Genomic DNA, 24540 nt, shown 5'->3' with positions numbered 1-24540 from the left:
GAAATACAGGCAGGACCTGCAGTGCAGCTGACCAGGACACCTCCCCATCCGGCCTGCACTGCACACATGGTGACGGTGTTAATGTTTCACAGGGGTGAGGCCACAGGCAGGAGGACCCTGTTGGGGTGCCATCCCCACTGCTGCAGCCCAAAGCAAAGGGATGGCAATGGCAGGGAGGGCAAGAGGCTGTCAGCACTGCCAGCCCACGCACACCCAGCTCTAGTGCTGTTCCACACGAGCAATCATACAACCCACGACAGCACAGGGTGCGGGGCATTGCTGGAAGCAGCCCATGCACAGGCAGCCCAAGGTGAGAATTAGCCTTTTCCTCTGACCCTGTGGCACGGAGCAGCAGGCTAAAAATACTCACGGCCATTGCGGCACTGGGCTCCCACGCCCTCTTGGCATGGGCCCCACAGAGGCGCCCGCAGCGGGGACAGTTCCCCCCCAGCTGGGGTGGCAGTGCCAGCGGGTGCCGGGGGAGCTGGACGCAGAGCTGCGGCGCTGTTGATGAAATGCCAAAGGGCAGCACGAGGAGCCACAGAGCCAGCAGCTCCCTGCCCCCAAGGACATGCTGTGCTGTTCCACTGTGGACAGGGGCACCCAAGCTGAAGCCCTGCTGCACATCCCGAGGATGACAGGGGGCTCAGCCTTCCTTTTGTGCATTTATTAAAAAAACAAAACAAGAAAAACAAAAAACAACAACAAAACAAACAAAAGCCCCAAAGACAACTGACCGACTTTACAGAGGCAACGTTGTGGGCCTAAGCCCCAGCCGTACCACCCACCCTGCAGCCCCTGGGGTACCCCTGCACTACCAGCCCTGCTACAGGGCACCACGTGGGTCCCTAAGGGCAGCTCAGCCAAAAGCCACCCGCAGCTTTCCAGGAAAGGTGGACTCAGTGGACGGACAGACAGACAATGGCAGTGCAGCTGCCCAGCACCCTCTGCCCAGGCAAAGCCACCAGGATGAGGACTGGGGCATGGGCAGAACCACCAGGACAGCACAACTGCTGGAGGCAAAGGCACCAGGGACAAGGGACGGGGACAGGCCTGGGGGGCAGTGTGGGGCACCAGCCGGGGGAACCAGGGCATAGCCACAGCAGGTACCCACAGCACAGCAGCCCCACCGCCCCTCCAGGGAAAGTGCTCAGAGACGTGGGCAAGCAGGCGTCTCGAAATAAATTAAGGAAACAACCAGAAAGGCAACGGTGGATCAGGGAGCGCATGGCACCTGGGCCCATGCTGACCCACTGCTTGCTCTCCTTGTGCCATCCACGGAGCATCCTCTGGCTGCCAGGCTAGCTGCTGAAGGAGCCAGCAGGCAGCAGGTGCTGCCAGGACCCAGCTGCAGGGCACAGCCCCCGGGGTCGCACTGCAGCATCAGAGCCGAGGGGGCTGGCAGGCAGCTCCTGGGGCTGGCGGGCACCCATCGAGGCAAGGTAAGTGTTGAGAAGCTGGGCAATCTCATCCACCTGCAGAGCAGAGGGACGCAGCTGGGTCAGCCTGAAGCGTCTGCAGCCCCCAAATAGGATGACAGACAGACGGAGGGACAGACACCCCTTACCTGGGAGGTCTCGAAGAGCAGATCCCGGTCCTCCACGGAGAGGCGGAAGGTGCTGCTATCGGAGGCCCCGAAGGAGGAGATACGGCTGTAGCAGAAGCTGTCCAGGGGCTCCCGTTCCCCCGGCTTATAGAGCGAGACGGCCTTGGCCCCGACGCTCAGCCACAGCCGCTGGGGTCCGGCGCCCACGGGGTTCTGCAGGGGGACGGAGGGCCGTCAGGGCCGCCCCCCCCCCCACAGACCCCCTCCCTACCTCCCCACCGCCGCGCCGGGGCCTCACCGCACGCAGATCCACGTCGAAGAGCGTGGAGCCGAAGCCGGGCCATTCCCGCACCAGCGCCACGTAGGCGGCCATGGCTTCGGGCCGGCCCATGCCCTGCAGCAGCTTCCACTTCTCCACGATGGCGGCCACGGTGCCGGCCCCCTCCTCCCGCAGGCGGCCCCGCAGCCGCAGGTCCCGCTCGGCGCGCCGCTTGGCCGGCGCGCGCCCCCAGAGCCCCCCGGCCAGCAGCCCCGCACGCAGCCGCGCCCCGCGGCACTTGGGGGGGGGGTCGGGGCGGGGGGGCGCCAGGCGGGCGCGCAGCACGCGAGGCGGGAAGAGCTCCTCCAGGCGCGGGAACGGCGCGCGGGCGGAGAAGTCGCTGTTGAGGCTCTGCAGGCGCAGCGCCGCCAGCGTCTGCAGCGTCTCCTCCGACGTGGGCACGTAACCCCGCAGCACCATCTCGTGAGCCTGCGGGAAGCCGGGGTGAGCGGGGCCGGGCCGGCCGTCGCGCGGCGCGGACGCCCGCGGCGCGCCCCCGCTCCCACCTGCTCGAAGAGGAGCGCGAACTCCAGGCTGTCCCGCGGGACGTTCTCCGTGTCCAGAAAGCCGTAGTGCTTGAAGCGGAGCCGGCGCGGCACGTCCTGCCCCCTCTGCTCCCCGGCCAGGCTGCGGGGGAAGCACGGAGCCGTCAGCGGCGTCCCTCCTCGCGGAGCCCCCGGCCCCCGGGCAGCACGGCGGGACATTTACTTTTCAAACCTGGTGAGGACGTCGGCCAGCAGCGTGGAGCTGCCCACGGGCTGCTCGCGGAGCCGGGACTGCTCATAGAGCGCAAAGAGGTTGGGGCTCTGCGACAGCCCCAGGCGCGACACGAGCTCCTGGGCCACCTGGGGCGAGACAAAGGCAACCAACGGTGACTGCGCGTCCCTGGCCGCGGTGCTCAGGACTGCAAAGGGACACAGACAGGTCACGGCCGGCCCCGCGCCAGCCCCCTCCCCGGCCCCGTCTCCTTCAGCCGCCCCCAGCCCCGCGCGGCGCTGCCCCGGCGCCCACCTCCTCCGCCGTGGTGTGGGAGCTGATGGTCACGCTGCAGGCCGCCACCCCCGGGCAGTGCACGGTGCACACCATCTCCTGTCGCCGCATCAGCACCAGGATCTCCTCCAGGGACGGCACGCACTCCCGGCCCCGCGTCTTTCCCAGCGCCTCCTGGATGAAGCGGGCGTACTCGGCCATCTCCGAGGCGGGGAAGCGGCTCTCCGTCCTGTGAGGAGCACCGGCAGGGTCAACGCTGCCCCGGGGACTCCGTGCCATCCCAGCTCTGTGCCCCACGGCTCAGCGGCACTCGCCTGACCAAGTGGAAGCGCAGGAAGCGCAGGACGGGCGGGGAGGGCAGGAACGTGCAGCTCATGCAGGTGAGCAGCTGCCAGTAGTGCAAGTCGCCCAGCCCGCCCGGCGCCGGTGGCTCCGTGGTCTGCTTCACCAGCTGGCAGTAAATCTCATCCACCAGCGGCGGCAGGTCCAGACAGGTCTGCAGGATGCCCTGGATCAGTGGCACTGGGTCCTGCTGCGACTCCAGCTGCTGCAGAGAGTTAAACAGCTTCACGGCCTCGTCACGCAGCGTGGTGTAGCTGTGAGGACCAGGAGCTGCAGGACAGGAATGGGGATTTAACAGCTGCGCGGGTTTTCCAAAGCGCCTCCCCACCACCACAGACGTGATGTGGGAGTTCAGACCCAGCCTGGCAGCGTGGAACTGCTACAGTGCTGCACGCAATGCTCACCGCTTTGGTCCAGGCTGCCGTAGGGGAAAGGCAGCAGGGGTGCGTAGAGGGGGCTGCTGGTGTAGCGCAGAATGGGGTTGCAGCGGTAGATTTGCTCCAGCACCTCGGGGTTGCCACAGTGCTCCTGCAAGGGTGAGGCGATAACAGCAGCTGCCACAGGACGGCCCGCTGGGTGCAGCGCCCGCAGCCCTGCGCTCACCTCCACATCGCGCATGAGCAGCTGTGTGGGCGTCTGCATGGGCGCTTTGCTGTCGATCACCTTCTGCACAGCGCACACCCAGCGCACGGCCTCGTGCAAGTGCTCGGTGTACAGGCGATAGCAGTGCTTCCTGCCAAACACTGTCATGCTCCAGAACCCTGCGAGGGGACGCACAGCTCACCGGCCGCTCCTCTGGGTGACAACGCAGGGCGTGAGGGCACGGCCCAGCTAAGGGGCTCCCTACCCGTCTCCTTGTAGGTCTGCTTGTCTGGCCACAGCACAGAGCAGAGGCTGGTGAGCACCAGGGAGCCCAGACGCTTGGCCCCCCTTTCATTGCTGCTGTAGTAGTCCAGGGAGTCGGGTGTCAGCACGAACCAGTACTTGCGAGGCCGGAGCCAGGGGGTCTTCACACCACCCCGCACCTCCCGTTGCAGCCAGCCTGGGGAGGGGAAGCCTCAGCTCCTGCGGCACCTGCCCAAGTGCTCTGCCCTGTACCATCCCAGGGCAGCATCCGGCCCATCGGGGCACGGTCCTGCCAACCCCAGCTGGCAACCCAGGCCAGAAGCATCCAAGTTAGAGAAGCCTGCATGACACTGCACCTACCTTTCACAAGAGCATCGGGGTCCTCCTCCACTGGCCCCGGCCCCTTCTCCACAATGAGACTGCGCATCTCCTCTGACACCAGCAGGGACCTGGGAACGAGGCAGGACTCAGCCTGGTGCCTATGAGAGCATCCCAGCCGGGGGGAATGGCAGCGCCCTGGCAGCAGGGACCAGCATCCCCAGGGGCTTTGGTCACCCCGCAACTCCACAGTGGGAACGCGGCAGAGCCATCGGGTGCAGATGACCCTGGCTAAAAATAAGCTGTCTGCAGTTGTGGCCCTGCCAAGGAATTCGGAAAATGAACAACCAGGAAGGAATGCTGGCAGCGATGTCAGCGCTGCGAGGACAGGGAGCAGGCAGGCTGCTGGGCCTCAGCACCCCGCTTCCCTGGGCACACAGCAGCCCAGGACACGGCCCCATGGGCAGACGCAGCCTTGCAGAGCCCCACAATTGGGTCCCATTGGGTAATCTGCTACAGCTTAGCTGTTCGGCACAGGGATGGAGATGTGCTCGAGGTGTAGCAGACGAGGATGGAAACGGGCAGTCCTGATTCTGCCATTCCTCCACACCGTGCCCAGCTCCGTGAGCAGGACAGGACAGTGCACACTGGTGCCTGCTGGGTACCAGCCCCTGCAGCACAGTGTGAGGGCTGCGATGCGATGTGGCAGGGGGTCACTCACCGCTCCGAGCCACTGCTGATGCGGGTGGGCTGACTCAGGCTCACCTCCAGGGATGCCTGCAGAGGAAGGAGAGACGTCTCACTCCCCGCTCACTGCCCAGCACCCCCAACCCATCTCCCCACAATGACCGCATGTCTCTGGATCCAAAGGGAAGGGCTCACATCCCGGGAGCACGCATGGCTGCAGCTAGGGCACCCCTCAGGGCAGCCACGGGTGCGCTGGCCGCGTATCCTCAGCTCACCCCAGCAGGCTGAATACCGTGCAGAATTGCACAAGGTCAGTGCTGAGTAATACGCTTACGGCACAAAGTCCCATTGTAATGGGGCCGCTGACTTCCTGCCCGCGGCAGTGGGACGCTGAGCAGGGAAGTCCCTGGCCCTGCAGCGGGATGGGGATGGTTCCTCCTTGTGTGACACGACTCCATGTTGATGGAGCCGCACACGTGACTGCCCCACGCACATGCTGGGACATGAAGCACTGCCCCGGTACCAGCCGGCACCACGCCGGGCAGGGTGCAGGGATGCGGTGGCACGGGCAGGATGGCCCCAGGAGGTGCACAGGCACTACTGCCAGCTGCAGCCTGATGGGGGAAGACACAACCAAGTCAGAACACACTGCAGAATGCCAAGAAAAAGAGACAGCTGCTAAAATTAGCAGTGGGGACGGGGAGCAGGAGCTGCCCCAGGTATTGCTGCGCCAGGGCAGGATCGGACACCACTGATCTGTGGCATTAAGGGCATCTGCCATGAGCAGAAGCACTCTGTGCATGGGGATGGTGTCCCCCAGAGCTGTGCCACCCCTCGGGCAAGGAGGGCTCTGTGAGCTCCTGCATGGCTGGGCCGCGGGGACGGTGCCCAGCACCTCTCGTGACCCACAGGACGGCTCCTTCTCAGGGCTATAAATAACCAGAGAGGAGCCGCCACGGCCAGGCCAGCTGCTCCCACGCTCCCAGGAAGAGGCAGCCACACCACAGGCTGACGGGGACCCCACAGCCACAGGGCGGGCAAAGGGCTCCACAGGGACCTGGCGTCACAGCCACACATGCCAGACTCAACCTCTGGAGCCAGCGCAGCCCGTGGGACGCAGAAGTCCCAGAAGGCTTCTGCTGCTGCTGTGCCCTTGGCACCAGCTCTAGTGCCCAGCAGATCTATCTCCAGCCCTGCCTCCCTACCCCTGCCCTGGAGGTGCTGCTGAAGGTATCCCTTGAGAGCCAGGATCTGCTGCAGTGGGGGCACCTGGGCTGCCCGCAGCCCTTCACGGTCAGAGCACCCCAGCAGCAATAAGACCACACTGCAAACCCCAATGCAGGGCAGAGAAGGGCTGCAGTGAGCTCGGCTGCACTCTGCCCCACAGCCCCTCTCGGCAGCCATTCAGCCCTGCAGCTCCCAGCCTCCCCCCACTATCCCTCGTGCAGCCTGGCGGGAGGGAAGCATTGGCTTCCGCCGCGCCGCTCCGCTTCCCTGAGCAGAGGAAGCAGCCAGAGCGGGGAGATCTGGAAGGAGAGATGTGCTGAGAGCAGCCCTGCAGCGCTGCCTGGACCCAGGGCTGCGCAGAGCCGACGGGGACCCCCGCACCAACCTCACCCTCGACCGCAGCACAGAGCGGGATCCCGCGCCAGGCTCTGGCTCCACAGCTCTGCCCCGAGAAGCAGGCATAGGAAGCTCCGCTCTCCACGCAGACGCTCCGGATTTGGCTGCGCTCTATCACTCCATAGGCGCTCCGGTTCCCCCCGCGCCGCCAGGGCACCGGGAACAGCCCAGGGGGCAGCAGCCAACGCCACGGCGCACGCGGCACCGAGCAAAGGACGGCGGGTACGGTCCAACAGACGGGAGCCGCGGTGCCAGCCCTGCTCGGCCGCATGGCCGGAGGCAGCTCGGGCTCTGGGAGCACCCGCAGCCCGAACTAATGGGAACGTGGCGCCAGGCCCCGTGAATTGTGAGAAAAGCAGCCAGGCTGCCTCCCCCAGGGAGGGCGGGAGAGACTCTGCCCCCCGGGACCCCGACCGCCTCCGGCACCGCAGACGCGGACCCCGAACACCGGGCAGACCCGGGCCCCGACCTCTTCACTCGGGCCGGGTCACATCCCCGTCGGCCCCGGCACCGCGGCTCAGTCGCTGGAGGCGCACCGAGTTCAGCACCAGCCCGGCCACCGCGCAGCCCCCGGCGGCCAGAGCTCGCCCGCCAGCCCCGGCGGCTCCGATCTCAGCGCCCCGCAGAGGGGACGCGCCAAGGGCAGCCCGGCCCGCGGGCCCCGGCGCACCCCGAGCGAGGGGAGGACGTGCCCGGGCAAGCGGCGGCAAGGAGCGGGGCCGGGCGGCCGCTGCCGGGAACCGCCGGATGCGCTCGTGGCGTCCCCGCCACGGGGCCCGGCTCCGAACCCCCTCTCCACGGGTGGCCCGCGCGGCGGGTCGGGCTCCGGGCCCCGCTGAACCGCGGGTCGGGGCCGCGCACCGGGAGCAGGGCGGGTGCAGCGCAAAGAGGCGCGGCGCGGGGCGGCCTCGGGCCGGTCCGAACCGAACCGCGCACCGCGACCGCTGGCGTCCGGTGCCGCTCGGACCCACCCGGTCTCCCTGGGCGCGGAGCTCGAAGGACGCCTCCTCCTCGGCCTCGCCGTCCGCCTCCCGCTCCGCCTCGCCGTAGTCCCGCCGCAGCAGCGTGAAGCCCTGCCGGCAGCACAGCAGCCACCAGAGCCCGCCGGGGAACGGCATCGCCCCGCCGGGCCCGGCTCCCTTCCCGCGTCGCGCTCCGGCCGCCGCCGCCGCCCCGGGCGGGCCGGTCCCGTCGCGTCACCGACGTCCGCCAATCGCCGCGCGCGGCCCGGGGCGGAGCGAGGCTCCCGGTACAACGGGCCGCCGTTTGCGTCATCCGCCGGACGGGGGCGCGCGGCCGAACGGGGCGGCGGTCGGCGCCGGGACCGCGCGGTGGGCGAGAGCGGCCGCGGGCGTCTCTTTGCGCCGGGGCTGCGGCGCGGTCCGGCCTTGGCGAAGCAGCGCTTTGCGCCGGGCGGGGAGCCGCGGGCGCGTGGTGTCACACAGCGCAGCTGGCAGCGTCCCGTCCCGTCAACGCGCCGCAGCCCCGGCCCAGGAGGGCCCGGAATGCCGGTGCCGCGTGCGGGGCGCAGCTCCCACGTTGCACGGAATGACGCCACCCCACTTCCACCGGCGCGGCCCTTTCACCCCTCGGTGCCAAGGGCACGTTTGGTGCTCTCACAGCCGCGGTTGCACCGTGCGCACGATGCGGGCGCGGGGTCGCGGCCCGTCCTGCCAGCGCCGTCACCTCGGCTGCTGCAGCACCGGAAGGGTTAAAGCATCCGCCCGGCTCTCCGGGAGCCGCTGGGACCGGGCCGTGCAGGCAGGAGCCGCCAGCTCGCCTCCCACGCACCGCCAGCCCCGAGGGGCCGCGGGGAGGGAGCGGGGCCACTGCTGCGGGGCAGAGCAGCAGCTGCGGGACCGGCGTGGTGCCCGCGGTGCAGGGAGGTGCGGCGCGGCCGTGGAGCAGCCCGAAGCTGGGCAGGGAGCTGGGAGTCCACGGGACACGGGTGGTCGGTCAGCAGAATGGGGGCTGCGAGGGGATGGGGGCCCTGCGGTGCTGAGTCAGTGGTAATTGCGTTTCTGCCCAGAAGTAGGCGAAGGGTCCGAGCTTCCCAGTATGAGCTATGCTGATTACAGAGCGTGTGGGTGAGCGGGAAGAGGTCTCCAAACCCAGAGATGGGGAGGCATCGCCCCCCACACAGAAACCCTCGGTGTCAGAGCCAGGGGGAACCGACCCGGGGCTCAGAACCACCCCCTCGCAGGGAAGCTTGAACTGCCCCTGCAGACCCTGGATCTGCTGCTCTGGGCGCTCTGTGCTGGCATTGGTCAGCCCTGCCGGGAGGCCGAGCACAACAGGAGCAACCACCCTGTGTGGAATGCTTGGAGCCACTGGGATGGACCTGCTGGGGCCAAATCTCGTGGGGAAATGAGAGGAGAGGAAGGGAGAGGAAAACCCCTCTCGCCCATCGCCCTGGGGGGAGTTTCCAGCCTGAGCCGGGGCAGGATTTTCCCGAGGATCACACTGCTGGCCCCGGGGGGTTTTCCGACCCCTACAGCCCCAGTCTGGGTCTGTGGGCTCCATCGCCGCCTCTGCCCTGCTGGCGATGTGGAGGCTGTGACAAACCCTGCTGGAGTGCGGCTAGGCCGTTCCCATAGCGTGACTGAGGGTCCCAACCCCGTGGGTGTCCCTGGCTCGGGCAGACGCGGTCAGGCCCCGCAGCGTCGGGCAACTGGCAGGACAGGAAACGCTGGGTTCTGCTGCCTCCTGCAGGCATCCACCGACCACTGCCGCGGCGCTTCCCCGGCTTCCTGTCGCCTGCCCGATATCGGCCTCGGTACCTACTGCAGCTTCTGCTCCTCCACCCCGGAGAGCCTCCGGCCCCGCAGAGATGTGGCCTGACACAGCGTAGTTCGAGCAGGGTTTATTGCAAGGGTGGAAACGAAGGTGGAAGGCGCTGCCCTGTGGCATTGCAGTCCCACTCACACAGTAATGCAGGGTCCTACTGGGGCATGCATGGCACTGCATGGTGCCCTTGTGGCGTGCACCCCCAACCACTTGTGACATTGCATGGTCTCCCTGCAGCTGGGGACGTTTCCCCAGTGCTGGCACTGGGCTCTGCACGCGAGGCGTTGTCTCCATCTGCCCAGGACACAGTCTGTCTGTCCTGCCCCTATCAGTAGCTCCAGGGACTCCTGGGGCCATTCAGGCTTTCTCTGGGGGTTTTTGAGTCCCACGGATGCTGCCGCCTGCCCTGGGCACGGCACTACATTCCTATGCCACATCTTGGCAGGTGGAGAGTGATGAGCGCTGGCGAGGACTGGGGCAGCCGGGGCAGCGCGGGTCGATGTTCCCCACACAGCCGGCATCGCTGGCCAGCAGCCACAGCTCACGGCGGAAGCGCTGGCCCAGGAAGGCATAGAGCAGTGGGTTGAGGCAGCAGCGCAGGGATGCCAGCCCGCTGGTGACCAGCAGCGCCAGGTCCTTGCGGCGGCTCTGTGCACAGCTCAGCTCCCAGCTGGCCAGCAGCTCGGCTGTGTCCAGCAGCACCATCAAGCTGTAGGGCAGCTGCAGGGCCACAAACACGAGCACAAGGGCCAGCAGCACCCTCAGCGCCCGGTGGGGCTGAGCACCACGAGCCGCCAGCAGCGTCCGAGCCACAGCCGTGTAGCAGCTGGCCATCACCGCAAAGGGCACGGCAAAGCCCAGCACGACCTGCGTGAGGTTGGTGGCTCCCCGTGCTGCCCGTGACACTGCCGGGGGGAAAACAACGCGGCAAATGTGCAGGTCCTGGTGCTGTTCTGCTTTGCCGTAGACGAACTGCGGCAGTGCCAGCAGCGCGGCCAGCAGCCAGGCCAGGCCCACCGTCAGCCAGCCGTGGCGACGAGCCCGTGGGCGCAGGCGGCACGCGGCTGGCACCCGCACAATGGCCACGTAGCGGTCCATGCTGATGCAGGTGAGGAAGAGGAAGCCGCTGTAGAAGTTGAGGGCATAAACACCCTGCAGCACCTTGCACGCAGCTGTGTCTGGGGACCAGCCCTGCAGCATCACAGTGACGGCAAAGGGCAACGTCAGCAGCAGCAGGAGGTCAGATAGGGCCAGGTGCAGCAGGCAGACATCGGTGATGCTGCGTGCCCGGCGGTAGCGGGTGTGTGTGAGCAGCACCAGCCCGTTGCCCACCGTGCCCAGCAGCGAGAGCAGCAGGTAGATGGCCAGCTGGTAGGTGCGGGCAAAGCCCTGCACTGCCTGCTTCTCACACAGCTCAGGCAGCGTGCCGTCATCCCACGAGACGCTGTACTCCCAGGTGTAGAAGTCGGTGGTGGCCGTTATCACCATGGGGGTGGGGTTTGCCTGCACAGAGGGATTGGTATCGAGAGATCACAGAATCACAGCCAAACTGCTTCAGAAGACACCTTACAGCCCCCTGAGCCCCACTGCCTTCACTCTCTTTTAGTTTAAAACCATTCTCTCTTGTACTGTCACTGTCAGATCGTGCAAAAAGTCGCTCTCCTTTCTAGTGAGCCCCCTGCAGGGCTGCTCCGTGGTCTCCCTAGGTTACTCTCTCCAGGCTGAGCACTCCCCACTCTCTCCGTTTGTCTCAATGGGAGAGATGCTCTAACCAGGGATGCCCGCTGCCCTCTGCCCCACTGCAGTGCGCAGCCCCCACCCAGCCCCACCAAGCAGCCCCGCTGTGGGGAGCCCTGAGGGTGGCTCAGTTTCTGTCTCACGCCCACTTGGAGCAGTGGCAGATTCACCTCGCTCAGTCATTGCGAGAGCAACCGGGACCTTCCCGCACTCCCTGCTGCAGCACAGTGCTAGTGGAGCAACGTCACCCCAGCCCCAATGTCTCTGATCTGATCCCATGTCCACGAACCAGCTCTGACCCCATGGGGCTGCTCCGAGTGATCCCCAGGAGCTCACACTCGACTCACAGTCCACAGTGTCCCCTTGCAGGTGACCCCATGCGACCATCCCCAGCCTCGGTGCCAGTGGCCCCAGGTGCTGTGGGTGCAAAGGGACCTTTCCAATGCATTCAAATACCCACTCGTGCACTCTGGGTTTGACACTGATTCTAGGCAGAATCCGTCCCCAGCAGCTCCCCAGCTCCTTCCCTGCTCCAGGCCTGGGGACTTGGAGCACCAAGTGCTGCCCTGCTTGTCCCTTACAGCCCCCTCAGCCCACAAGGAGCACAAGAGAAAGTTTAAAAGTAAAAGCAAGAGCCAGAGAGCGATGTGCCCACCAGACCCTGTGAAATCCTCTCTCCGCAGCCCCTCACCTCCTCCATTGCACAGCAGGACCTCTCCCCTCCTCACTCAGAGGCTCCAGAGCCGTCAGTGTCTTTGAGCTCTGCAACCTGTGGTTTGACCGCGTGCCGCACCCGATACTGAGAGATGTGCTGAGAGTACAAGCCCAGCCCCAAGGGGGAAGGAGAAGCAGCCATGACCCTGCTCTGGAGCCGCATCCTGCATCTTTAGTTTGTGGCAATTGTCTGCATGCTGAGGTACAGAAATAACTGTGCTCTGCTTAGCTCTGGTGCTGCAGGGCTCGGGGATGACACCCAGGCACGGGGAGGAGAGACAGGCTGAGGACACCCAGCACTCGCAGGAGTTCCCAGCCCAACAGGGCTGCTGTCAGCGTCTCCCACTCTGCAGCACGGGCTGCAAGCAGAAGGCTGTGTGAGAGCCAGAGAGAAGCAGTGCCAAAGAGAGTGCGGGACTGCTGTGGGCTGGCACTGTCCCAGAGCAGCAAGCAGAGACGTGTTCAGCTTGGGCACTGCTTGCCCTGATGGGAGATGGCAGTTGCAGGAACTGCTGATGCATGGTATCCCCCTTGCCCACAGGGTCCCACACTCTGCTCTGCTGCTGTGCCCCTGTGCTCCATCAGTGCTGGGCAGGCGGTTTGCTGGTTGTTGACAACACCATTCCCAGCCCCTCCTTATGGGCCAGATTAGGATCTGCAGGAAAGAGGACCCATTTTGCTCTCCCCAGCAGGGAGCAAATTGATTTCAGGCTCTAGCAGGCTTTTTGCCTCTTGTAGCAATAATCCCTCAATCCCCCTTTCTCCCAGCAACAGTCATCTTTCCATGGCTTATCTCAGCTCTGTGCAGAGTCCCTACTGGCCCCAGGAGCTTTCTGCTGGCGCCCTGGGGCCATGGAGCTGCTGCAGGCTGGGCATCCGCAGGGTTCTCCCCTCCCTGCCCTTACCGAGGCACATACATGCTCTGGACCTTTGCTCTGTGCCTGCTCTGGGGGTGCCATTCTGCTGGGGGAAAGGAAGGGACACAGCCCTGGGACAAATGTCAGGATACAGCCTGGTTGGACCCACCAGCACTGTGAGGATTTGGGAGCCGGGAGGGCCCTCAACTGCATCCACATCCCCAGGGACGTGGCTCCAGCTCTTAGCAGCAGCACATGCCACCAGCTCTCCTCACAGCCCCTCTGCACCTGGGTCTTTCTGTTCCCTCTTTCACCACCTGCTCTGGCCTCAGCTCAGCTCCTGCACAGGAAGCAGCCCCAGCACCACTGCAGGTGATGGCAGCATTGTGGAGTGCTGGGCTCTTGCTGAGCACCAGGACCAGCAGCCCCCACAGCATCCCCATCCCTCAGGGCTGGATCCCCATAGGGCACCACATGGTCTGTGGGGCAGGTGGCATATGTAGGGCACACAGCTGCCAGCCCCCTCCCCCGTCCCCACCGTGGGCGTCTGGGGATGTTTGGGAACAGTCGCGGGCTAAATCCAGCTCTTCTGCGCCACTGGGAAAGACAGGCGACCCCTCAAGCCGCAGGCCTTAATCTGCTGCTTGATTACAAACCATCACCACATCTGCTGCAAGAGGGCTGGCAGACAACACTTAAATCCTTCCCTGCTGCAGCTGTGGGCACCGGGTGCTGGGTCACGTCTGGGGGGGCCCGCACCACGAGCCACCGGCGCTGCTCACCGTGCGATGCCCCACACAGCACCCACCCCGTGCGTCACTCCCCGCGCACCCCCTGTGCAGTGCGCTCCTCGCGCAGCGCTCTCCCCGTACGGCTCTCTCCCCAAGCGCCCCCGCTCCACTCCTGCAGGCCGCGCGCTTTGGGTGCCACGCGGGGCCGGGGCTGCCCCGTGGGTGCCGGCGGTGATCGGGACGGGCACCCCGAGGCCGCTCGAGGGCTGTCGGGCGGCAGGCGGGGTACTGGGGAGCTCTGCGCTTTGCCCCAGCACCGCCCGACCCGGGGCCGCCCCACCGCCACCGCCCCGTGGGCGGAGCCGCCGTTCCCGCTTCGCCGCGCGGCTGCAGCACCGGGAGCGGCGGCGCCGAGGGCGCTCGGGGCGCTCCAGCGATGGGCGTTCGCCGCCTCTTCGGGTTCCTGCTCGCCGCTTGCGCCGCTCTCCTCGGGCCCGGCCCCGGCTGCCTCGCACGTAAGTGGGGCCGCGGTCCCGGGAGCCGCCGCTCCGCACTGCGGGACGGAGCCGCGTTGCCCGGCACCCCCCGACCTCCTCCTCCCCTCGAGCCTCCCCCTCCAGCCCCGTTCCCCAGTTCTCATGGGCATCCCCTGGCGCCCCGCTCCGCGCTTTTCCCAAGGTCACCCCCGGCTACGGGTGTTCCGGCGTCCCCCCCCCCCAGCGCCACGCCCGGGGCCGCCCAGCCGCAGCCCCCGCGCCCGTGCAGGGCCCTGCCTGCAGTCTTCCGTGACCCCGCACCGGGAGCACTGGGATGCGCCGGGCATCGCTCCCCGCGCTTCACATCCCGCCCTCCGAGCGCCCCGCATCCCGAGCGTCGCGGGCCGGGAGGACGCAGCTCCGTGCGCCTCCGCCAGGACCACGGGCAGCGCCGCGCGGCTGCGGCAGGGAGGGCGGGGGGGGGGTGAGGCCCAACGCCTGCAGCTCGGCGGGGCCGGGGGGAGCGGTGCGGGAGGCGCGGGGCGATGGAGGCGCAGAGGAAGGCGCGGGGGTGACGGCTGAGGGTGGAGCTGTGCGGGCGGTGGGTTCGGAGCGGCTGCCGTTGAACCCACACGGAACAGAGGCTGCAGCCGACGCTCCTTCGGGACGGCGCCCAGGGGTCGGCCTGGCCCGGCACAGCTGTGCGGTGGGCTCGGGGACGCCGACCCCACCACATCCTCCTCTGCTGACGTCGCCTTCTCTGAAGATCTGCGGCTTTCTGACCCGGCCCCACCCGGGGGCTCCGGGCCCGGCAGCCGCCTCGGGCCGAGGGGTCGAGGCGGGGCGGGCGGCGGTTCCTCCGCTCCTACGGCACTGCAGAGGCTGCGGTGCGTCAGCTCTCGCCGCAGTGGGAGCGCGGAGGAAGGCGCGGACCCTCGGCCGGGGGCGCTGAGCGGTGCCTGCAGACCCGTCCCCAAAAGCGGGGACAGCGGGAGGGGCCGACGGGAGCGCCGCCCCCGGTTCTCAGCGCGGCTCGGCAACGCAGAAGCGCTGGGTCACGGTGCGGGGCTCGGCGGCTGCGGGCAGCGCGGGTCTGAGTCCATCGCCCGCGGATCCGCCACCTTCCGTCACCGCTCCTCCGTCACCCCCGCCTCCCATCACGCAGCGTGGGGAACTGCCCCCCACGCGTCCATCTCCCATGCGGCTGTCTGTGTGCGGTGCTGCGGGGATTGGGACGCCGCACCCAGCGCCCCGTTCCCCGCAGGGCCGTGTTACGATGAGTTGGTTGGATCCCTCTACTCCTCGTCCATCGGCGCCTCTTCCCGATACAACATCTTCTACTCGGCAAGCTTCGCCCGGCTGCACAGTGAGCACTCCCACCACGGGGACGGGAACAGCACGTGGGGACAAAATTCACGGGGTGTAGGGGCCGTGGGGACGTTCCCCTGCAACGTTTCCCCCTCAGCATCCCCCTGATGTGCAGGGAGCTTCCGCTGCGGGTACTGGGCTGGGAGTGTTGGGGCTGCAGGTTCCTGCTGAGACCCCTTCCCCCCCCCGCTCCCATAGGCACTAGCGGGTGGTCCCCTGACCCCCGTGACAAGCAGCCCTGGCTGCAAATCGACCTGATGCAGAAGCACAGGATCAACGCAGTGGCCACTCAGGGGACCTTCAACACATATGACTGGCTGACACGCTACATCGTGCTCTATGGGGACCATCCCACCAGCTGGAAACCCTTCTTCCAGCAGGGCAGCAACTGGGTAAGCACTGCCCATCCCCTGGGGGGTGGGAATCTGGGGGGTGCAGGCAGTTGTTGCTCCAGGCTGAGCTGTGCCTTTACCACCAGACTTTCTTTGGGAATGTGAATGAGAGTGGTGTGGTGAGGCACGACCTGCACTACCCCATCCTCGCCCGCTACGTCCGCATCATCCCAGTGGCCTGGAACCCACGAGGGAAGATCGGGCTGCGCCTGGGCCTCTATGGCTGCCCCTACCGTGAGTACCGACCCAGGGGTTCCCGTGTGGGGAGGGGCTCAGCCCCATAGCTGCATGGCACTGGGCCAGCTTTTGTGCAAATGCCAGAGCCGCAGTCTGGCTCTGGCACATGCCAGAACCCTTCTCCAGCTTTCATTAGAGATTATATAAACCTGCCTCGATGGTCAGGACTGTCAGACCTATCTGCTCCCCAGCGTCGGGGTGCCCACTGCTGCAGGGCAATGACACGGCTCTGCCTCACTCTCAGGATCCCATGTGCTCTACTTCGATGGGGATGATGCAATCTCCTACCGCTTCCGGGCCAAGAAGATCAGCACCATGGAAGATGATATCTCCTTCAACTTCAAGACAGTGGAACAGGACGGTGTGCTGATGCATGGGGAGGGTTCGCAGGGTGACTACATCACAGTGGAGCTCAAACAAGCCCAGCTCCTCCTGCACATCAGCTTAGGTGAGCCGGGGCCAGCGGGAAGAACTGAGGTGGGGCTGAGGCAGGAATACAGAGTGACTGTGCGCCCTCCCCAGGCAGCAGTCCCCTGCACGCCACCGAGGGCCACACGACGGTGGCGGTGGGCAGCCTCCTGGATGACCAGCACTGGCACTCGCTGCACATCGAGCGCTACGGCCACCACGTCAACCTGACGCTGGACGGAGAAGTGAAGCGCTTCCGCTGCCACGGCACCTTTGACCACCTCGACCTTGAAACTGAGGTGGGTGTGCAAGCAGGGATCGCCGGGCTGCCGGCTCTGTGCTGTGTCAGTGTGAGGCTGAGCCCGCCTCTCTACCTCCCAGATCTTCTTCGGAGGGGTGATTGACCAGGACAAGCAGCACCTCACCTATCGGCAAAACTTCCGTGGCTGTGTGGAGAACATAATCTTCAATGGGGTCAACATCGCTGACCTGGCCCGGCACCGGAGATCCAACATCCGCTTTGAGGTCTGACTCCACAGCCCCCACCAGGGGCAGGGGTCCTTCCCTGGGGATCGCTGTCACAGAGTGACCCCATCCCTAGAGCCTCATCCCTGCTGTGGGTGACCCCTTTCCCAGGGCTGTATTTCCCTTGCACTGGGGTGATGTGATGCTGGCGGCTGCTGCACTCAGCCAAGCAGTCCCGCGTCGACTGCACGAGGTCACCTCTGGCCTGGGGCATCCATTCAGCAGCACCAGGCAACAAAATCGAGCGGTGGCCATTGTGGCCGTGGGGGGAGGAGGAGGGAGGAGTCTTGCTGCTGTGGGAGCATCTCACACCTCACCGCCTCCTATGGTCACCCCCAGGGCAGCGTGGGCCACTACTGCCAGGACCAGGTGAACACCCCCATCACCTTTGCCGGCATCAACAACTACGTGCAGGTGCCAGGCATCCCCCGCAGGAACCGTCTGGCTGTCAGCTTTCGCTTCCGCTCCTGGGATACAGCTGGGCTGCTGCTCTACACTAGTTTTGCTGACCGCCTGGGCTCACTGGAGATGGTGCTGAGTGAGGGCCAGGTCAATGTCTCCATTGCCCAGCCTGGCAAGAAGAAGCTTGAATTTGCTGCAGGTGGGCTGGGGGCTGCCTAAGGGGCTGGGGGCCAGTTCAATGCCCGTGCCCCCGAGCACTCAGCTCTCTCCACACAGGACATCGCCTGAATGATGGCTTCTGGCACTCGGTGCAGCTGGTAGCACGGGAGGGCTCAGCCGTGGTGACCATTGATGATGACGATGGCGCTGAGTTTCGTGTGGCTCATCCCTTCCAGCTCCGCACTGGCAGCCAGTACTTCTTTGGAGGTGGGTGTGGGGTGGGCGCACCGTGGGGACATACAGTGCCAGGCCATGCTAACACCCTGCACCCTGCAGGCTGCCCCAAGCCCGCGTCGCTCACTGGCTGCCGCTCCAACCAGACGGCGTTCCACGGCTGCCTGCAGATGCTGAGTGTGGACATGCAGCCCGTGGACCTGGAGATGCTGGTGCAGCACCGCCTGGGGAAGTATGCCGACGTCTTCTTTAATGTCTGTGGCATAACGGACAGGTATGGCTCGGGCAGCAGGGGGGAGGTGCAGGCAGGGCCGGGACTCACCCCTGTGCCCCCAGGTGCACCCCCAACCTGTGTGAGCATGACAGCCGCTGTGTGCAGTCCTGGGATGACTTCATGTGCATCTGTGACCTGACGGGCTACAAGGGAGAGACCTGCCACAAATGTGAGCGTGGGGCAGGGCGGCACTGTGGCTCTCCCCACTACCACGGTGCCGTCGTCATCCCCTTCATTCCCCTCTCCCAGCCCTTTACAAAGAATCCTGTGATGCATACCGGGTCAGCGGGAAGACCTCGGGGAACTACACTATTGACCCAGATGGCAGCGGACCACTGAAGCCCTTCACAGTGTACTGTGACATCCGAGGTGGGCGCAGTGGGGCGGGGGGAGGCGTGGGGCTGCCTTCAGGGACCAGACCCCTCCACGTGCCTGGATCTGGAGCACAATGGAGGGAACGGGGGAACCTCCTAACAGCTCCACTCTGCAGAGGATCAAGCATGGACCATCATCCGGCACAATCGGCACTATGCCACACGAGTGACGGGCTCCAGCGTGGACCAGCCCTACCTGGGCGAAGTGGAGTACTGGAATGCCTCCTGGGCTGAGGTCTCAGCACTGGCCAATGCCTCTGAGTACTGCGAACAGCGGATTGAGTTCCACTGCTACAGCTCTCGCCTGCTCAACACCCCCTGTAAGCACCAGGAGGGGGCAGGGCCGTGCTGTGGGGCTGCGCCACAGGGCCGTGTCCTCAACCCACCCCTGTACCTCCAGCCGGGCTGCCCTACAGCTTCTGGATGGGCCGAAACAACGAGCGGCACTACTACTGGGGCGGCTCGCGGCCGGGCATCCAGCGCTGCGCCTGCGGGCTGGACAAGAACTGTGCTGATCCCGAGTACTTCTGCAACTGTGATGCCAACCACGCACTGTGGTGAGTGCCAGGCAGAGGCTGTGGGCACAGGGAGGGCATGGGTCGGGGGTCCAGGCAGAAACAGGACCCCTGCATGGCACCTCTGATGCATGATCCATTTGCAGGAGGACAGACAAAGGTCTGCTGACCTTCGTGGACCACCTGCCCGTCACACAGGTGGTGGTGGGAGACACCAACCGCTCTGGATCCGAAGCACAGTTCCTGCTGGGCCCCCTGCGGTGCTACGGAGACCGTGAGTGACCAGAGCTGTGTTAGGGTCTGAGCCCGCTTTGGGTCCGCACCCACCGCTCACCCTGTCCTGCTCCTCGCAGGAAACACCTGGAACACCGTCTCCTTCAACAAAGGTGCAGCCCTGCTCTTCCCCACCTTCCGCGCCAACCACAGCCTTGACATCTCCTTCTATTTCAAGACTACCGCCCCATCCGGCGTCTTCCTGGAAAACCCCGGCACACAAAACTACATCCGTGTGGAGCTTAACAGTACGAGTGGGGTGTGGGGCGCGGAGCGCAGCAGGGTGCAACGCTGCTGACACTGCGTCCCCGCAGCCACCAGGGATGTGGTGTTTGCCTACGACATTGGAAATGGGCACGAGAACCTGACGGTTCGCTCAGCGGTGCCCTGGAATGACGACGAGTGGCACCAGGTGAAGGCAGAGCTCAACGTGAAGCTGGCCCGGCTGCGGGTGGACAGACTGCCCTGGGTGGTGCGGCCGGCCCCACCACAGAGCTTCGTCCACCTGGAGTTCGACAGACCCCTCTATGTCGGTGAGAGCCCTGCTGTGCCCTGTGACCCTGTGTCCCCGCAGCACGCAGCTGCTCAGTCCTGGTCCCACCGCAGGCTCAGCGGAGCACAAGATGCGTCCATTCCTGGGGTGCCTGCGGGCGCTGCGGATGAACGGCGTGACGCTCAACCTGGAGGGCAAGGCCAACGAGACGGAGGGTGTGCAGGTGAACTGCACCGGCCACTGCCAGGACCCACCGGTGCCCTGCCAGAACAGCGGGCTCTGCGTCGAGCGCTACAGCCACTACAGCTGCAACTGCAGCATCTCTGCCTTTGATGGGCCCTTCTGCAACTATGGTGAGCAGTTTGGTGCTGTGGGCACAGCAGGGGGAAGCCTCCACGGGAGAGGAGCTCCCATCACCCTGTGGGTGCCCTGCAGACATCGGTGGGTACTTCGAGGAGGGTGCCTGGGTGCGGTACAACATCCTGCCCATGTCGCTGTATGCTGCCCGCGAGTTTGCCAGCATAGTCAGCAGCCCCTGGCAGCCCCTGCCTGGCTACAACCTCACTAATGAGGAGGTCAGCTTCAGCTTCAGCACCACCTCGGCCCCTGCTGTGCTGCTCTACGTCAGCTCCTTTGTGAAGGACTACATGGCCGTTCTCATCAAGGATGATGGTGAGGGCACAGGGGGCTCCTCCACCCCTGTGCTGAGGACCAGCCCTACAGCCTTCACTCGCTCTCTTTGCAGGGAGCCTGCAGCTGCGCTACCAGCTGGGCACCAGCCCCTACGTCTTTGCCCTCACCACCAAGCCAGTGACAGATGGGAGACCTCACCATGTCAATATCACCCGCTGGCACCGCACGCTGTACACGCAGGTATGGGATTGGGGCAACTCAAGGCGGTGGGAGGTGCAGAAGGATAGGGGGCTGATGCTGTGTGTTTGCCCCTTAGGTGGATTATCTGCCAGTCATGGAGCAGCAGTTCTCCCTGTTTGTGGATCGCAAGTTGGACTCACCTAAGAACCTGTACCTGGGGCGTGTGATGGGTGAGCTGGGTCCCGCCGCCAGCACCCCTCTGCCCAGCACGGCCTTCAGTAGGGATAAGCTATTTCCTTCTGTGCCCCCACAGAGACCGGCGTGATTGACCCCGAAATCCAGCGCTACAACACACCCGGATTCTCAGGCTGCCTCTCAGGGGTGAAGTTTAACAGCATTGTCCCCCTCAAAGCCATCTTCCGCCCCACCAGCATTGTGCGGCCCTACAGTGTACAGGGGGAGGTGGTGGAGTCCAGCTGTGCCTCCATGCTGCCCCTCACCACCATCCTCATCCCGCCCGAGATGGACCCGTGGTACATGGGCACAGGTAGGGTCCCCCTAAAGCATGGGATGCTGCTCACTGAGGCAGAAGTGATGCTCCAGCACAAACCCCACAGCCTCATCACAAGTCCCACTTTATCCTTGCAGAGTTCCCCCACGTGCATGATGATGGCTGGGTTGGGATCATCATCGGATGTAAGTGAGATGCCCAGCTGGCCCCCTGAGCTGTGCCATGCATTGTTCTCCATCCTCTTCCCAAATCCCTCACTGTTCTCTTCCCTGCAGTCGTGACATTCCTGCTCCTGCTGCTCGGGGGCTTGCTGGTGCTGCTCTATTTCTACTACCACCGCTACAAGGGCTCCTACCACACCAATGAGCCCAAGGCCATCCAGGACTACAGCAGCGCCGTCAAACCGCTGTCAGTGCGCAAAGATCAGAACCTGCCCCAGATCCTGGAGGAGCCAAAAGGGGACTAGTGGGAGACCGGGGGGCGGAACGGGCTCACAGCGCCCCGCGGCCACTGGGGCTGCCTGGAGATGAGCAAGCATCGTGGGACCAAAGGGCCGAGCACACCTGAACTGCCAGCACCGGCGAGCCGCCCGCTCCCACCTGTGCCTGGAGCGCGGCCGCCGGCATCCTCAGCCCCACTGTGGCTCCTCTGCCACAGGCAGGCAGCTGCCCCCCGCTGCCCTTCCCGGGGACCCTGTGCCTGGCAGTCCCACGCCCGCGGGGGGAGCGGCCAGCTGCCCCCAGCCCCCTCGTGCTGAATTCCCTGCTGCTTTACTCGCTTAGCAAGAGCCACGAAGGAACCACGCAATATCGCCGCGGCGCAGCCGGGGTGCCCAGCAATACCTGCCCGTGCCGTGCATGACGCCACTGCACTCTGCTGAAATGCTGCTTTCATACAATCAGGTACGGATCCTTTCTACCATTTTTGTTGCTGAATATTCTACTACACTGATTTTTTTATTCTATCAGTTTGTATAAAAAACAAAAAGGAACTTCACGTCAGGCGTTATATTCCAAGTGTCGTGGTCAGTGGTCTGTAGTTTGCTACTTCTCTGTAAGAAGTGCTCGTCCTGCATTACCGCCAGCCCAGGGAACTCTGTTCACACGCTGTACTGTGGTCAGACAATGTTATAGAAATGCTTTTATCTACCCAAAGGCCTAGCTCCACTGGGCACTTTATTTTTTAAAAACCTGTTTTGTTGAATGAGATGTGAAGATACTCCAATAAAGGCAGAATGACGACGTTTGCCACTTTGCAGCCTTCTTTTGCAGCCTGGGCACAGGGGCACAGCTGCCCCACTGCCCCTGCCCTGCTCAGTGCCCCAGGCTCCATCACGCCGCGCTCCTCCTCCCCAGCCCAGCACTGGGGGCCCTAATAAACCTGTCCATGCCTGAGGGGAGGGTTCCTGCTGCCCCAGAAGAGGTCAATGGGCAAGGCGTGCCTTGGGTAACAGAGAGCAGCGAGCCCCAGGGGGATGTTGGTTATCGCTTTATTATGACAAAGGCTAGAAGCCACGTAAGTTTTAAAGTGCATTATAATTCACCGTCAACAAACCACAGACACAAGCCTGGCATAGTGCAGATACGGCCAAGGTGGCAGAGGACACTGAGCGGACAGTGGGGCTGGGACGAGCTGTGGGACGGAGGCAGGAGAGGGGCAGAGGGCGAAGGAGTGGGACTGGGGTACAAGTGCTGCTCCACACAGACCCAAACCCTCAAGACAGGACTGAGAGCAGGCAGGGCAGGACCACGCCTGTGCTGGGGAGGGCTCAGCTCCTGGCACAGACCCAGGGCACTCTGCACTTGGAGACGTGCTACGGGGACGGGGCCATGCCCTGCGTGGGAGCCTCACACTTCCCAGAGCAGCAGGGCAACAGGCCCCGTCCTGGGCAAACACCGTCCTGCAGCACTGCTCCAGGCTGGCACAGGAGTCCAGCAGTGCCCAGCACCTGGCACCAGGCCAGCTGGTGGCACGTGGCTCCTACAGGACAGCCCCATCCTTCAGGCCCAGCCCCCGTCCAGGGAAGAGCCAGCCAGCCACCCCTCCAGCCACGCAGCCCTCTGTTCTTCCAAGCTGCCCAGCCCCAGGCCTGAAGAGACGTCCCTGCCCTGAAGGGCAGCAGTGGTGCGGGAGGTCTGTGGTCCCTCAGCCTGAGAGCACCCTGGGCGGCGCACGGGGCCCAGCTGCCTGGCTGAGAAGGCTTAATTTAAAGTGCTTTTTTCTTTCTCCTCTTGCATGGGGTGCTAATGCCAAACCTCTCTTTGCCAAAGAACATTTCCCCCTTTATCCCCAAAGCCACGGCCAGCACTAGAATGCCAGAAGCATCCACAGAGCTTCCCCTTTGTCAACACACACAGCAGGTATGAGTGCTGTGCTCTGCTCAAACCTCACCACTGCAACATTCAAGCAATTCTGTGCAATAAGAAAGGTTCTCAACCTGAGAGGACCCACTCTGCTGGCTCCTGAAGGGTCTGCAATGTCTCAAAGAGCCCATGGTCCCTCTGATAGGGACCATTCCCACAGAGGCTGGAGAAACAACCAGCTTTCATACTGTGTGGCCAGGATGCACCTGCCTGGAGCAGTGACGTTCCAAGCAAAAGCTTGGCTCCCAAGCTGGATGCAGCCACAGCCAAGCAAGAGGGGGTTCCCCACACAGCCTCAGAACTGCCCCAGCCCCAAAAGACCCAGGCAGCAGAGCAGTTGCAGATAGGCAAGAACCACACAGCCAATCCACAGCCTGCCACGAGAGCAGGGCTTCCTCATGCTCCCGGGTGCGTGCTTCCTCTCGGCTCCTCTTGTGCTTGCAGCAGCACTCCGGTAACATCATCTCTAACCAGCTCAGTGGCTTCCCTGCCCAAAGAGACTTTTGCATAGTGCTGCTCTTCCTGTCCCAAGGAGCCACATGCTGGTGGTCTCTGCCCTCCAGCCTGCTGAGGCAGAGGGAAAACAGAACCCCAGTGACAGTAGCTGAGGAACCCAGGGACGTGCAGGAGTGTGGACACATCTCTATGGCTTCCAACACTGTCACTGTCCTAGCCAATGCTAGAACAGGCAGCAAAAGGTAGCACCAGAGACCAGAGGTTGTGGGACAGAGGCTGGAGGAGAATGCCAGTCCTGTCACCCTTCAGCCATACCCTCCAGGTCTCAAGTGTACTTCACTCACTCTTGTTCTTCTAACAGTTGACAGAAAATGGAAAGAGACTGAGAATTGGCAACTGTCCCAGCTGCTTGGTCCCTCCAGCCCAGGAGATTACCAGCCGCGCAAGGTGCTGGAACCTGCCCCATCCCAGGGCTGGGCAGAGCCGCTGTCCTGGTGGCAGCCACTCATGCTCCTGCCCTGAGTCTCTCTCCAGGTGTTTGGGTGGAAAGTAGCACTTGTGACACACACAACAAAGGGAGCACGGGCAGCAGTCATGTCAGCGTGAAGCAAACATGGCATTGCTTACAAGGTGCAGCAGCAAAATGTGTGGGGACCGCCTGGCACACAGCTCAGATGATATCGGTCTCCCTCTCTATGCCAACATACTTCAGGGCATCTGCCTGGCTGTACCTATAAAACAGGAAAGCCACAGCTGCTGGAACAACCTCT

At 64.5% G+C, this 24540-nt stretch overlaps 4 protein-coding genes across 8 annotated transcripts in view; 1 reads left to right on the top strand and 3 right to left on the bottom strand.

Annotated features, from left to right (window-relative positions):
• Positions 1-652: 652 nt before the first annotated feature.
• On the bottom strand, positions 653-7848 carry PLEKHH3 (pleckstrin homology, MyTH4 and FERM domain containing H3). Of its 2 annotated transcripts, none has more exons than XM_052700000.1 (13): positions 7643-7848; positions 5083-5138; positions 4404-4492; positions 4045-4239; positions 3801-3958; positions 3602-3725; positions 3170-3467; positions 2877-3084; positions 2574-2710; positions 2372-2492; positions 1845-2294; positions 1568-1759; positions 653-1475 (listed from the first exon to the last, which is right to left on the bottom strand). In XM_052700000.1, exons 1-13 carry the CDS (start codon positions 7787-7789, stop codon positions 1302-1304), a joined length of 2349 nt encoding a protein of 782 aa, XP_052555960.1. In that variant the 5' UTR covers positions 7790-7848; the 3' UTR covers positions 653-1301. The 2 variants fall into 2 exon arrangements, with proteins under 2 accessions (XP_052555960.1, XP_052555961.1); XM_052700001.1 differs by having other exon boundaries at positions 2583-2710.
• A 1652-nt stretch (positions 7849-9500) lies between these two features.
• On the bottom strand, positions 9501-12742 carry CCR10 (C-C motif chemokine receptor 10). The gene is made up of 2 exons (XM_052700221.1): positions 11887-12742; positions 9501-10961 (listed from the first exon to the last, which is right to left on the bottom strand). The coding sequence occupies exons 1-2, from the start codon at positions 11893-11895 to the stop codon at positions 9885-9887; spliced, it is 1086 nt and encodes a 361-aa protein (XP_052556181.1). The 5' UTR covers positions 11896-12742; the 3' UTR covers positions 9501-9884.
• A 1122-nt stretch (positions 12743-13864) lies between these two features.
• On the top strand, positions 13865-22201 carry CNTNAP1 (contactin associated protein 1). The gene is made up of 24 exons (XM_052700193.1): positions 13865-14012; positions 15238-15339; positions 15540-15733; positions 15820-15967; positions 16215-16418; positions 16493-16677; positions 16760-16903; positions 17243-17504; positions 17582-17731; positions 17801-17972; positions 18035-18141; positions 18222-18341; positions 18463-18666; positions 18747-18903; positions 19008-19135; positions 19215-19382; positions 19449-19667; positions 19741-19980; positions 20063-20299; positions 20373-20500; positions 20577-20670; positions 20754-20987; positions 21089-21136; positions 21227-22201. Exons 1-24 carry the CDS (start codon positions 13934-13936, stop codon positions 21415-21417), a joined length of 3915 nt encoding a protein of 1304 aa, XP_052556153.1. The 5' UTR covers positions 13865-13933; the 3' UTR covers positions 21418-22201.
• Positions 22202-22424: 223 nt separating this feature from the next.
• EZH1 (enhancer of zeste 1 polycomb repressive complex 2 subunit) overlaps positions 22425-24540 on the bottom strand; it is a 32965-nt gene continuing 30849 nt past the window's right edge. For all 4 annotated transcript variants that reach the window (XM_052700197.1, XM_052700196.1, XM_052700195.1 and 1 more), the window contains one exon: positions 22425-24501. In XM_052700197.1, coding sequence (XP_052556157.1) covers positions 24441-24501 — 61 coding nt within the window. In that variant the 3' untranslated portion in view covers positions 22425-24440. The remainder of the gene's footprint in view (positions 24502-24540) is intronic.

Source organism: Tympanuchus pallidicinctus, unplaced genomic scaffold, assembly GCF_026119805.1.
Source record: "Tympanuchus pallidicinctus isolate F22 unplaced genomic scaffold, pur_lepc_1.0 scaffold39, whole genome shotgun sequence".
Taxonomy (NCBI): Eukaryota; Metazoa; Chordata; class Aves; order Galliformes; family Phasianidae; genus Tympanuchus; species Tympanuchus pallidicinctus.
This window is presented reverse-complemented; position numbering and strand designations above follow the sequence as displayed.

Excerpts from the sequence above, each read along its gene's own strand:
- PLEKHH3 (XM_052700000.1), bottom strand. The coding sequence starts at position 7,789 with ATGCCGTTCCCCGGCGGGCTCTGGTGGCTGCTGTGCTGCCGGCAGGGC. Across the intron at positions 4,240-4,403 it reads CCCCGATGCTCTTGTGAAAG|GCTGGCTGCAACGGGAGGTG; the intron begins GTAGGTGCAGTG and ends TCCCCTCCCCAG. Across the intron at positions 3,959-4,044 it reads GCAGACCTACAAGGAGACGG|GGTTCTGGAGCATGACAGTG; the intron begins GTAGGGAGCCCC and ends GTCCCCTCGCAG.
- CNTNAP1 (XM_052700193.1), top strand. The coding sequence starts at position 13,934 with ATGGGCGTTCGCCGCCTCTTCGGGTTCCTGCTCGCCGCTTGCGCCGCT. Across the intron at positions 15,734-15,819 it reads TCCAGCAGGGCAGCAACTGG|ACTTTCTTTGGGAATGTGAA; the intron begins GTAAGCACTGCC and ends CTTTACCACCAG. Across the intron at positions 16,904-17,242 it reads GATCCAACATCCGCTTTGAG|GGCAGCGTGGGCCACTACTG; the intron begins GTCTGACTCCAC and ends GGTCACCCCCAG.